Below are 14,882 nucleotides of genomic sequence, written 5' to 3'. Positions count from 1 at the left end.
AAAATCACAGTTGTTATGCTACAGGCGGGCTAAAAATGACTGACTCCCAAATGTCTGATAAATTAGTACATCCATATTTTAATGAGTTGGGAAAGAACTATGCTTTATAGCTGATACTGACTCTAAAAACAGTCATTCAAAGTGTTTGACATTAGTGAGTGACAAAATATACAAAGTTGTCTAAAAGTCCTGACCTGCCATAATGACACAAATATAGTTATGTAGTTTTAATCTTCTTTGAAGTGAACGACGACTAATCTACCTGTAATTTCATCTGAAATGATAGCTGAAATACTTGACAAATGTAATCAGTACAATGTTTTAACCTCACTTAGATACCTTAAGCTAGTCTTCCATGGGCAAACTTCATCCACTAACACATCTTGAAGTGCATTAAGATTACCTATGCCTGTAACTTGACATAATATGGATTGACAGAAAGATCTATTAACATTTGGCTGGAATATAAAAGCTACACTTGCTATCCTCATTATATGCAAGTCAGGAAGACCGTTTTTAGAGACAGCATCAGCTATAAAACACTCCTCTAACTTCAATAAATGTGGATGCATTCATCTATGATCACCTTTAATAACAATTCACACCTTTTATTCTAGAAAGAGTGCTGTAAAAGGAATTAGAGATAATAAAGGTTACACAAAAACTGGTGAAAAAGATATCCTTGATGTATGGAGTAATTTACTTTGAAAAATTGCTAAATGAAACAACCAGTGACAACACAGTAGTAAAAAGCATTCAACAGGCATGCAATCAGGAATAAATATCCATATTTGAAGTAGAAAAAGCCATCAAAAGCCTGAAATGTGCAAAGGCAGCAGAAGTAGATGATATTTGACCAGAAATACTCAAGTATGGAGATATAAAAGTCTTACAGGGGCTGTACCGCATAGTTCAGAAGGCATGGACACAGGAACAAATTCCAGACGATTGGAGTAGGACTCATAGTACCCATATATAAAAAACAAAATAAAACTTAATGTGAGAATTACGGAGGTATTTCCCTACTGAGTGTTCCTGCTAAGATATATGCAAGTTTGCTTGAGAAACAGTTCAGGAGGATTGTGGAAGAGAAGCTTGGTGAAGAACAAGCTGGATTCAGGCCAAATAGAGGCTGTCAGGATCAGATTTTCACTTTATGGCAAATCATGGGAATATAACAAGGATCTGTATTTAAGTTTTGTAGATCTGGAAAAGGCATATGACAAGGTGCCAAGAGAAAAGCTATTCAAAATGCTACAGTTGCATGGTGTCAATGGAGCATTATATCGAGCAATAGTTAGTCTTTATTTGAGTTGTAAGTTAGCAGTTAGAATTGAAGGAAGTACAGGAAGATGGTTTAATGTATAGTCTGGTGTCAGACGAGGATGTACATTATCTCCTCTGTTATTTATTATCTAAATGGATCACATTACGAAGAAAAGTGATTAAACCTGAAATCAAAATTGAAGATGTTAATCTCAGCTGTTTACTTTATGCAGATGATGCTATACTTCTAAATAAATCCAGTACAAGTCTGCAAGATTCCCTGACTAAATTGAATAACACTTGTAATAGATTTGGTATGAAGGTCAGCAATAACAAGACAAAGACAATGAAAATAGGCAGAAGCATTGAAAATATCAACTGCATTGTGAATGGAGAACCTACAGAACAAGTAAAACATTTCAGCTACTTAGGCACGATTTTTAGTGAAGATGGCAAATTAAATATGGAAATGGGCAACAGAATCAACAACGCTGGTATGGTAGGAAGTCAACTGAATAAATTTATATGGAATAAGAGAGAAATTAGTTCAAAACACTAAATTAGCTGTATACAAGACAGTGCCCAAACCAGTTTTAACTTATGGATCTGAGAGCTGGGTTAGAAGTAAAACACTTGACCAAAGACTAGAGACTGCAGATATTAAAGTCCTGAGAAAGATTAGGGGTATGAACAGATGGCATCAATGGCAATATCATATTAAAAACGAGGATATTAGGAAAGAACTAGACATTGTTAGAATCTTGGAATGTGTTACAAATCTCAGGTGGTATGGTCACTTAAACAGAATGGAAGAGGAAAGATTAGCAAAACAAGAGTTCTTTGCCAGATTGGCAGGAAAAAGATCCAGAGGAAGACCAAGATATAAGTGGATTGATATGGTAAAAAGTGCCTTAAAAATAGAAATATAAGATCTGGTAATGTTGGAGTCTTGACATGTAACAGATTTATTTGGAGGAAAATTGTAGATAGGAAGTTAACAATACTGTAAGTTTTTCATGTAGTATTATCATATCCTGTACACCCTTTGAGGGTACATATCAGGAATCTGATGATGACCTTTTATTCTATTCTAGAAGATACCTGGATAGGACACTAGTCCTTTCAGTTTCAATCTGAATTAAGTCCACAACTATGCGACTGAATGTCCTATGTACAGCGATAAGTATGTTTCTACTCCAAAGATGCTCATTTGAAATCCAATAAAATATTACAGATAATTATTGCAACAAAAAGATGGTCTCAATTCCTGATAATGTCATAAGTAAATTTACTCTTAGAATACAATAAAAAATTTTCATTACACTAACATTCTTGTGAAAAGAATAGAACTATCTCAAGCACCTCTTGAGAAAACAATAATAATACCACATGATTAACTTTACAATATTGCCAATAATTATCATTGAGGTTAATCTGTTATTTGTTAGAACTGCAATCTAGTTTGATCTTATATTTCAGTCTTCTAATGTATTTCTAACTGCATCAATTCACCTAGATCTTGGTCTTCCTCTAGGTCTTTTTTTCCATTCCTCTGGCATAACACACCTATCTTGCTAATCTTTTCTTGCTCCCCCTCTCTCTCTCTCTCTTCTCCTTCTTGATTATGTTTAAGTGACCATACTGCATTAAATTAGCTAACAATGTCAAATTCATTTGTAATATGTTATCTTCATTTTTTTATCTGACTGTCAGTGGTGCTACTTGTTCACTCTTCTCTGTAATCTCCAGTCATTAATCAATTGATTTATTCTTAACCCAAATCTCACATTCACAACTTAAAATTCATTTTGGCACAGTCTTATATGCAGCTAGTTTACTTAACTGGGCTGTTTAAAGAAAGTCTTGCAACTAAAAAATTCCATCGGGAGTGGAAGATAGTGCCACTACATAAGGATGGTGAGAGAATGGAGACATCAAATTACAGACCAGTCTGAATTACTTCTGTAGTTATTAAGATATTGGAAAAATTGATAACAGCTTGCATACAAACTTAGGCAGATGAAAATAATATTATCTATGAAGGGCAGCACAGATTTGTTAAGGAGAGTTCTTGTTTCAGTAATCTTGTTACCTTTTATGATAAAATAATAAGAGCGGTTGATGAGGGAAATGCATACAGTGTAATTTTTTTAGATTTTGCAAAGGGATTTGATAGGGTGCTACATGATCAACTGATATTTAAGCTGCAATGTATGGGCTTGGATATTAAGTTGGAGTGGATTGGCAATTAGTTGTCTGATAGATATCAAGGGATTGTGTATGGAATTCAGAGATATACTCAGTAGTTTGTGAATGATGTGAAGATAGGTTGGAGTTGGAGTGTAGTGTAGAAGGTTATTGAGTGTAGTGTAGATGTAATGGCCCTTCAGGAGGATCTGAACAAGCTGGAAACATGGGCAGATGACTGGTAATGCCATTCATCTGCTAAAACACTAAATGTTGAGTTTTGAATTTTAGAATCTACAGGTGGGATACTCATATTCTATATGTGGAAGTATACTGTGAAAAGTTGAGGAAGCAAGAGATTTTGGAGTTTTACAGCAACACCATTGATTCTTGAAGGCAAGTCCACTAGCCAAGTGATCCTAGTCAGGCCATCCAGGACCACCTGTATTGCCAAATCAGAGGCCAAATAGTGCAAGACTACTAGGATTCCCCAATTCCAGATGTCCATGGGTTTCACAACACAGAAAACATGGTAGCAAGTTGTTGGATCACAGTGATGGTAGTCTGGAAGACAGGATAATAAAAAAGATTGGGCAGAAGTACAGCAAAGAACATGGGGAGAAAAGCAAAGAAAAAGAGGAAGAAAGAAAACTGCCATTATTATCATTGAGAGGTCCACTCTAACATAAATAGGTGCCTCGCATGGAGGGGTCTAAACTAAAAACATCATTGATACTAGTCTTTGCTCTGAGTTCATGGGATGGCAAGCAACAAAACTGCACAAAAATGGTGTTTTATAGCAAAAAAAAACTGACCTCATTAGCTAGTGCTCAAGGTAAAAAGGTGGCTCTAGCTATTGCAACTGCCTATGATCCTCATACTGCAAGAATGACAAAAGATGGTCAAGTATGACATACAGGGCATTTCTTATGGTAGAAGGAAGTTCTGTTATTGAGTTTACATTGACTGCATATTGCATGATACTTTGCTCCTCTCTGCCTCTCTCTCATTGCAGGAAAGATAGGGAGTGGGAATGATTCAGAGGTGTAGCTAGGAAGGTGCTGAGGGGACGGTCTGCCCCAGGCAGCACTTTGAACCTTTTTTGAACTTTTTCAGTTAATTCTAAAATACAGTCTCGAGAACTTCTTTCCAAATATTGTAATATTACTGCGAATTTTCCTCACAATTGCTGTAAGTGTTGCTAGTTGTGAGAGGAGTTTTTCTAAATAAAACTGATTAAGAATTACCTACATTACTATGAAATAGACTTTGCCAATGTCATTGACGATTTTGCTAACAGAAAAGAAAGAAAAATAACATTTTAGATTGTTGAAATTAAGGTTATACTTCAAAAATAAATATAGTGTTTTAATTTATTTCCCTATACGTGGTTTTGACTTTTTTGTAGCATTTTTGGTGTGTATTGAGAGGGGCAGCAAACTCAGGGACTGCCCCATGTGGCAAAAGCTCTAGCTACACCACTGGAATGATTACCATATCGATTTGTAAAGTTCTGTCAAATAGAAAGTTTTTGATAAAAAAAAAAGAGGGCAGTTCCCTTTAGTGCAAAAAATGTATAGGTTTTTCAATATGCTGAACCTCCAAACTGTGTCATAAGCTTTCATGTCAGAGAAAATTGATACCAGGTTCTTGCTTTTAAGGAATACCTAATAGATGTTTCAAGTCTAATGAATTGTTAATGTTGAAGGATGCTTTCAGATGAGAGACTGTACTTTCTAGAAACGACAAGAAATGACTAGATTATAGACCTATTCATTCAGCAGATATTTCAGAGAATTTATTTTATAAATCATTCGCAAGACAACTGTTACAAACGTAAATCACTTGGGGAACATGCCCATTCATTTTAGTGTAAAATAGTAGCAAAGGTTTAGCTACTTCAACAATGCCACATATCTAAACTAGAAGAAAATGTCGTTATATCTGCTGATGTTAGAACTCTTACATAATTTTTTCTGACATTTCTCAATTAGTTATAATGTGATCAATTTACAGATTTTTGTCCTCTTGCATTCTTTCATGTTATATGCAGTGATTTCTTCTTTGTACTACAAGAAAAAAAAATCATATAACAGAAGAAAAACATGTAGTATTTTCTTTTTCATTGGGTGAATTTACAATATTCTTTCTTTATGTTTTGAAAAGAAAGTGAAAATGATTTTTTTCTTCCTATTTTTATCATTATAACATCTAATATAATTATGACTTGGTTCTGCAATAAAGCATACTGCAAGGCCATCACTCAGTTTGCTGGAGGCTTGAAAAAGCATATTTAGTCTCATCTCTGATGTTAATTTCCCTACATATATAGTAATAACGTGGTATTAATACCAAAGTCTTGCGGTTGTTGACATGAAAAAAATTTGCACAGAGAAGGCATGAGATACTCCCAATGGTTATTCCTATTTTTCTTTTATTCCTTCTAAAATTTACTATAAGCCACTTCGAAGGAATAATATGTCATTCTGTGTGTTATAAAAACTAGAAAATATATACATATAAATTTAAATCATAACTGTTAATTTCATTTTGTAATGACCAATTATACAGGGAAAACCAAGAAAGCAAAAGTGCAAAGAACAGTAGATTAGTATATAAAGAAAAAAAATTTAGTGATATGATTAAAGAAGTTCATGTTATTCTCTATAAAGCAAAGTTGATTAAGCCCATCCTAAAGGAAATCTGTGAAGTACTATTTGATTTCGATGATTTTGAACAAAAATAAAATAATCTGGAATGTCGGCAGTTGGTTTTCTTTTTTTTTTTTTAACAATATTAGTATATAAAGAAAAAAAATTTAGTGATATGATTAAAGAAGTTCATGTTATTCTCTATAAAGCAAAGTCAATTAAGCCCATCCTAAAGGAAATCTGTGAAGTACTATTTGATTTCGATGATTTTGAACAAAAATAAAATAATCTGGAATGTCGGCAGTTGGTTTTCTTTTTTTTTTTTCAACAATATTTCAAATAATTATCGTGAATTAATTATCATGAATTAACACATGCTAGCATACTATGTTAGTAGCACAGTGGCTAACACAATAGGAGAACACTAAAGAAGCATGGCTCACACATTTAAAAAAAAAAAAACATTACTTTCTATGAAGACTTACCAACTTCAGTTATTTCTTGCCGTAGTATATCAGCTCCTTGAACATTTTCCTTTCTTTTTAGTAAATCTTTTGTATGTGTCTTTAAGTGATCAATATCAGGCTGCTTCTCATGCATTTCTTCCTGTACAATCTGAAAACAGCAGCAGCATTGCAAACAAATTTAATACACAAAAATACTCTGAAAGCAAATTTGTACATCATCAATAGTAACAAAATAAAATAGAAAAAATAACTTGCACAAAAGTGTATATTCCAAATCTGTAATCCAAAAAATTTGATTAATTTGATTATGGAAATAATATAGACATTATAGACATCATAATTACTTTTTTTAAAGAAATTTTATGCGAGATCCTCTAAGAAATACAGATTCATCAGTTCACATAATGCCTAAATACTTTAAAAATATTCAAAGGTTCACTTGCAACATTTACAGATAGTCCATTCTAGACATGAGAAGAACCTGGACCTCACATGCTTCCTAGCTACACCCTTATTTAGTTTACAGGAATTACCCAAAGTTCCCTCTGCTTGCAATGAGCTATAAAATATCATTTGTATTGATTCATTCAAGATATCCATGCCAACTTTATGTTTCTATTTTATCATTTTTCTCTTCCATCTATCACTCAAACTTTGAAGACAATATACCCTCAGTCTATCCTTATGTGCAATTAACTATGCACAGTGAACTAGATATCATCTTGTTTACCCTCTATCTCCTTTTCAAATGTTTTCAACTGTCTCCTAATTTCTTCTGAACAAGACAACCATATCTGAGGACAGTATAATCAACATGTGGTCTTATCAAAGCCCTGCACAAGGAAAGGATAACTTCCTCATTCTTACAAGTTAGTACATTCTCTTAGACTCAGTATCTCCATACATTACTCTGAAACCTGTCGATGAGCCACTCTCCTATTATTGTCATAAGCCTATTTTGAATACCCATCCTTTTAAGTATCTATAACAACCTCTTGTGTCATCATCATTTATAATTTTACAATTATAAATAGGGAAACCAATCAAAACAAATAAGTAGTCTGTGTACACTAAAATAGGACTTTGAGGTTGTTATGACGTGAAGGAAAACAAGGCTTCTCTGTCATATGCTAATTGATGGATCTCTGATGCAGAGAGTTGGGGGGAAACAGGGAGAATATTGCTGATGTATTTCCAATATGGAGTTTGGGGGCTGCCTCTTTTTCTTTTTCGATCTGTAGGGGTATAGAGGACCAGAGCATCAAAGGGTACAGAGGGTGGATGTCTGAGTTGGTGGCCGAGCCATTTTATTTGGTTTCTTTGAACAGTGCTGGCTAGAGGATCTTGCTGGGTTTCATCAAATATAGTAGAGTTGGGAATGCGGTCTTCCCAGGAGTAATTCAGGATATTTCTTAGACAAGTAGTTCCAAAGCTATTTATAATATTGGTTGCTGCTTTTGTTGAGATATTCCAGGTCTGGGAGCCGTACAGAAAGATCGACTGGCTGGTGCACTTGTAAAGACGAATCTTCATCTCCTTTGAGATGAGGCTTGACTTCCATACTTTATTAAGACTTCTGTGGAACCGCAGTGCTTTCTGTTTTCTTGTTTTAATGTTTGTTAAGGAGTCTGAGATATGATCCAGGGTATACAAAGTCCTCTACTTCTTCATGGTGATCATTTTGATTTATATAGATGTGCCCATCCATCTGATGTTTTAATATCTTTGTTTTTTTTGGGAGTTTATTTTTAGTCCGAATATTTCTGTGGTTCTCCTAAGGCTGTTGAAGTGGTTTGGGGGGGGGGGGGGGAATCTGTAATGTTGGAGTCAATGAGGACTATTATCATCTGCAAAACTCAGATCTTCAAGGTGCATCTGTATATATGGGTCTTTGATAAGAATTCCAGATTTAACTTGCATTAATTTAAAAATATAATCAATCACTATGATAAAGAGATATGGGGCCAGAGTATCTCCCTGTAGGACTCCTGTGGTGATGGGAAAACTGTCTGTTTTGTATCCATTAACTAGTACTGTGGCTTGATATCCCTGGTAGGGTGCCTTGATTGCCCTGATAAGTTTTAGGTGGAATGCCATAAAGTTTGAGTGTTTCCCATAGTCGTTTCCTGTCAACAGAATCAAATGCTTTAGTAAAGTCAATAAAGTTCAAAAGCAATGGTAGATTCTTGTCCTTTGAACTTTCTATTAGTCTTCTGATGCAGTGAATGTGTTCTAGAGGAATCCAGCCTGGTTTGTACAAAGTAATGGAGTTATATGTGATTCGATTCTATTTAAAATGATTCTATTGTAGATTTTTAGTGGAGTAGAGAGGAGTGTGATTCCTCTGTAGTTTTCAGGTTTGTTCAGGTTACCCTTTTTTGGAATTGGTATTATTAGACCCTCTTTCCACTGTTCAGGAACTTTCCCAGAGGAAAGTGCAAAGTTATATATGTGTAGAAGTTGTGTATAAGCCTGTCAAATGCCTTGGGAAAATCCAAAAGTTCTATAGTATCTGCCCCTTTATCCAACTCTGAGGTCATTATTTTATAAACTATGAACATATTGTTAAAGCAAGACCTATCTTTAACAAAGTCATGTTATTCTTTATAGAGGATTAAGATGTAATCTACCCATCTTTGGATGTAGATTCTAACTAGCTTCTCCAGAACTTTATGATTACTCCAGAGATGCCGATAAGTCTACAACTGGTTGCTTCTGTCCTATTTCAATCTCGTATAATGGAATTATATATCCCTTCTTCTATTCTAGAAATAGCACTCATGCTGGACTTAAGTTAAACAACTGTCAGAAGCAATGTTAATTCTTTTGTACATTCTTATAGTACCCTTGTTGATATCTCATCCATTCACACTGCTGTGTTTTGAATTAAGATCTTACAATAGCTTTAATACTCTGAGCTTAGCCACCTCTATCCCATCATTCAGTTGAATCCAGAATTTAGATAGCTGATGGGTCTGCTTGAGATGTATATCTTACTAAAGTAATCACTTAACAAATTTTAACAAATCAAGAAATCAGTCATTTCTTAAGCATGTGATACCCTTCCACTTTCAGCATTCACTATGGCTATCTTTCAATAGTCATTTTTTTCTTTTACCACATAGTAAAAATTCTTCTTATGTTTTCCTTTGATTATAAGGCTATTCTGCTTTTCATAATCTGAAAAGCACTACTGAACACCAATACATTTTATTCTACTGACTCCAAGGATGCAGCTATCTAGAGCTCTCTTCAGACATTCTTTGTCCACTTCTAATACACTGTTCATTCCTCTACCATGTAATACAATATGTTTAGATAGATATTTATTAAAATAGGTTTTGGTTTATTCAGGCTTTGGAATATTTTATCATGAAGGAATCATTAATAATACTAAATTTTAAAGTAGTGTTGCTTAAATGCTCTTTATTAGCTGTTGTGGTTCTCAGAGTACAATGGACTGAAAATGAAAGAAAGCATGGTTAACATGTTTGTCATGTCTGAACCTATCTTACATCAAGAAATACTGCAGCTCAGGCTTGGTCTGTTAGTTTGCACTTGTGCTCAGATTGTGTCTCAGATGTCTCTGAATCCCTCAGAGACATCTGAGACACAATAATGAACTACTTTATTATTGTGTTACAGTAGTTCCCCCCCATCTAGGGGGAATACGTTCCAATACCCCCCCCTGCAGATACCTGAAACCATGGATAGTAATGAACCTTATATATATACTGTTTTTTCTATACATACATACCCATGATAAAGTTTAATTTATAAATTAGGCACAGTAAAATTAACAACAATAATAAAATAGAATAATTATAAACATACTGTAATAAAAAGTTATCTGAATGTAAATGGAAGCTTAGCAACTCAGCATACGTTTTTTTTTTATATTTATTTATTTATATATATTATTTATTTATTATTTTATGAAGTCGAGAACTTTCACCTTTTCACTTAAAAGGCAGCACTTTACAGCTTCTCTTTCCAAATTGCCAGCATAACTACTCTTGCACTCTGGGGCCATTATTAAGTAAAATGAGGGTTGCTTAAACACAAGCACTGCGAACTAATTTATTGTTTATTACTAAAAGAAAGAGCCATATGGGCTTCATTTTGGCGATGTAAAATTACATAAGTGGACATTAGATCCAACATTATTTCAAAGCTAAATATTTGTAGAACTATGAAAGTTTTGTAAGTTGACCTGACAGCATAAGAGAATACAATTCTCAGCATCCCCAAGTTGTCTTAGCTTGCTACTTGACTTAAGTAGCTAAGACAACTCGGAGATGCCAGGAATCTAAAATAATTTTAGATTCTAAAAAAAATTTAGAATCTAATTTAAAGGACACACTGCCAAAATTGCAAGGACAACACAACAAATTCTGGGAATGATGCGGAGGACACACTGACTTGTAAAAGTAAGGAAATTCTTGTTCGATTGTATAAGGCTCTGATTAGGCCATACATGGAATATTGTGCACAGATTTGTCACCTGGTTTCAAATGGATGAAGAGATGTTGGAAAAGGTCCAGAGGTGACTGACTGAGGTAATTTCTGATCTCCGGAATGTTGAATATGAGGAAAGGTTGAGAAGATGCAATTTACAGAGTCTAGTAGATAGGAGGAAGAGGGGTGATATGATACAGATGTTCAAGTTGGTAAGGGGTTGTTATAGGATCAATGTTGAAGAGGTTTTTCATAAAATGGTGGGAGATCAGGGGAAGAACAAGAGGTCATCCCTGGAAACTGTATAAGCAAGGTGTGAACAATGTAGTGAGAAGCAGGTTTTTTGCATGCAGAGTTGTGATTCATTGGAATGCCTTGCCTGAGAGTGTGCCTTAAACACATTCAAGAATTTTAATGTGTTTAAGGCATAGTATGATGAGTTGTGTGTATGACAAAGGGACCCACTAGATGAGTCTTTGACTCCATGGAGTCTTAGGATAATAATAATATCTTTATCTCATCATTCCATCTTAATGTGATCTATCTAGTCTCGCCTAACAAGTTCTTGTTGTCCGTTCTGTAGTTCGCTTCATTCAACTGTTGTCAGACATTCTCATCACATGTGAGATTTATATCCCAGTGCCATTTACTCCTTTTTATTATTGCTGAAATAAACATTATCTTTGTTTGTTTTCTTATCCAATTATTATTCCTTTTATCAAAACATGTTATTCCCCAAATGACTTTCCATGTTTTTGGTCTCCTCAGATGTTCAGGCTCCAAGTTTCACTACCACACAAAATTTACAGACAAAAAAAAAAACTGTTGGTGATGGACAGCAGATGGCACTGATTATAGTTGTGTATAGTAAGAGAATTAAGTAGTAGGGAAGATGGTGAAATGTGTGTAGCAGAGTGGAGTCACGTGCCCTCCTGTGATGAGTCCTTGCAGGTGTCACATAATAATAATAATATGTGATTGATGAGAGTAGAACTAGTTGTAAAAATTTCTTTTTAAACAGTTTGGTAGATTGCTTTTTAATATATCTCTATAATAGTTAAAACTTTCCATTCCGTTGTACCTGAATTTCATTATCAATTTTGTGATAATTTGTAATTATTTGTCATAGATATTATATGAACTCACTATTTTGATCAGTTTTGGATCTATTTAGATTTGTTTTCTTTCCAGATTGTTTCCACTATACATAATTTTTGATTTCACCATATTTATTTCTAAGCCTGCCTCCAGACTTCATTTAATTCAATAATCATCATTATCATCAAATTCCTGACAATTACCCTTAAGGAGTGTACAGAATATGATAGTACTACAAGAAAAATTTACATCATTACTAACTTCCTATCTACAATTTTCCTCCAAATAAATCTGTTACTTGCCAAGACTCCAACATTACCAGATCTTATATTTCTATCTTCTAAGGCATTTTTTACCGTATCAATCCACCTGTATCTTGGTCTTCCTCTGGGTCTTTTTCCTGCCAACCTGGCAAAGAACACTTGTTTTGCTAATCTTTCCTCTCCCATTCTGTTTAAGTGACCATATCACCTTAGATTAGCTCTGCTAACACATTCCTGGATGCTAACAACGTCAAGTTCTTTCCTAATATCCTCATTTTTAATACGATATTGCCATTGATGCCATCTGTTCACATCCTAATCTTTCTCAGGACTGTCATATCTGCGGTCTCTAGTCTTTGGTCAAGTGGTTTACTTCTAACCCAAATTTCAGATTCATAAGTTAGAACTGGTTTGAAAACTGTCTTGTATACAGCTAATTTAGTGTTTTGAACTAATTTCTCTCTTATTCCATATAAATTTATTCAGTTACCTTCCTACCATACCAGCGTTGTTGATTCTGTTGTCTATTTTCATATTTAATTTACCATCTTCACTAATAATCGTGCCTAAGTAGCCAAAATATTTTACTTGTTCTATAGGTTCTCCATTCACAATGCAGTTCATATTTTCAATGCTTCTGCCTATTTTCATTGTCTGTTATTGCTGACCTTTACCATATCTATTACAACTGTTATTCAATTTACTCAGGAAATCTTGCAGATTTGTAGCAGATTTATTTAGAAGTATAGCATCATCTACATGAAGGAAAGAGCTGACATTAACATCTTCAATTTTGATATCAGGTTTAATATCACTTTCCTTCATAATGTGTTCCATATAGATAATGAATAATAAAGGAGATAATGTACATCCTTGTCTGATACCAGATTTAACATTAAACTATCTTCCTGTATTTCCTTCAATTCTAACTGCTGACTTACAACTCAATAAAGACTAAGTATTGTGTGATATAATGTCTCACTGACCATATGACTTTAGTGTTTTGAATAGCTTCTCTCTTGGAACCTTGTCATATGCTTTTTTCCAGCTCTACAAAACTTAAATGCAGATCTTTGTTATATTCCCATGACTTCTCAACTATTTGTCGTAAAGTAAAAATCTGATCCCGATAGCCTTTATTTAGCCTGAATCCAGCTTGTTTTTCACCAAGCTTCCCTTCCACAATCCTTCTCAACTGTTTCTCAAGTATACTTGCATAAATCTTACCAGGAACACACTCAGTAGGGAAATACCTCTGTAATTCTCACATTCAGTTTTATTTCCCTTTTTATATATGGGTACTATGAGAACTCTACTCCAATCATATGGAATTCGTCCCCCTGTCCAGGCCCTCTGAACCATGCAGTGCAGCCATTGTAAGACTTTTCTACCTCCATACTTGAGCATTCTGGTCGAATATCATCTACTCCAGCTGCCTTTCCACATTTAGGACTTTTTGATGGCTTTTTCTACTTCAAGTATGCATGTGTATTCCTGATTGCATGCTTGGTCAGTGTTTTTTTATCACTGTGCTGTCATCACTAATAGTTTCATTTAGCAATTTTTCTAAGTAATTGCTAAATGAAACTATTAATGATTATTATCCATACTTCAAGGATATCTTTTTCATATCACCTTTATCATCTCTAATTCCTTTTACAGCACTCCACTCTTTCCTCCATTTCTGAGCTTATTCAACCACCTCCAGAATATCTTGTCACCTGCTTGATATTTATTTTCTATGTTTTTAACAAAGTCTTCCCATGACTTTTGTTTAGCTAGTTTTACACAGTATCAGCTACACACATTTCACTATCTTCCCTTACTACACACATTTCACTATCTTCCCTTACTACACACAACTACGATCAATGCCATCTGCTGCCCATTATTTGCCAGGAACTTTTGATATGCTTTCTTCTTTTCTTCACTGCCTCTTTAATTTCCTCTGTCCACCATGGAGTTCTGTTGTTTCAATCCTCGCAAACAACCTCACCACATGCCCCTCTCTGGCTGAATCAATCAATTTTTTCCTCAAGCTTGCCAACTGAATCTCCAAGGTTTGATTCCTGTTCTGAAACTCTTTAATTTTTTCTTGAATAATGTTTGTATATTTTAGTCTACAGTTCACATCTGAGAGCCTACTCAACTTTTATTCACTTTAAAACTTTCTTACATGTTCTTCTTTTCCATTATGAAATTCAATTTTAAATCCTGCTCAAGACTAAATGGTGATCACTTCAAATTTCAAATCCTCTGTACACTCTAGTGTCCTGCACCAGAGAGAAATTCAATAATCACGTGTTCTAATTATTTTGGTGTTGCTGCTATTAGTAATACATAAGCAAATCATAAATTACTTAAATATTCGCTATTAATATTTAATCCCCTTTTCTCTCAGTTCTGATTTGTCATAATTCAAGAGTTGTAGTGAATACTTTTGGTGAGACAAAATTTCCTTGTCTGATCCCTCTTTGATCTGCATGGGCAAA

At 34.4% G+C, this 14,882-nt stretch overlaps 1 protein-coding gene across 1 annotated transcript in view; it reads right to left on the bottom strand.

The window, feature by feature from the left end:
• Positions 1-14,882, bottom strand: part of LOC150107495 (uncharacterized) — a 1,121,546-nt gene that overhangs the window by 554,496 nt on the left and 552,168 nt on the right. The window contains exon 39 of the mRNA XM_090392112.1: positions 6,590-6,719. Coding sequence (XP_090248238.1) covers positions 6,590-6,719 — 130 coding nt within the window. The remainder of the gene's footprint in view (positions 1-6,589; positions 6,720-14,882) is intronic.

This window comes from Typopeltis vanoorti, chromosome 4 (genome assembly GCF_054136105.1).
Source record: "Typopeltis vanoorti isolate ZY-2024b chromosome 4, IOZ_Tvanoo_1.0, whole genome shotgun sequence".
NCBI lineage: Eukaryota > Metazoa > Arthropoda > Arachnida > Uropygi > Thelyphonidae > Typopeltis > Typopeltis vanoorti.
Note: the sequence above shows the minus strand (reverse complement) of the source record. Positions and strands in the feature narration are given on the sequence as shown.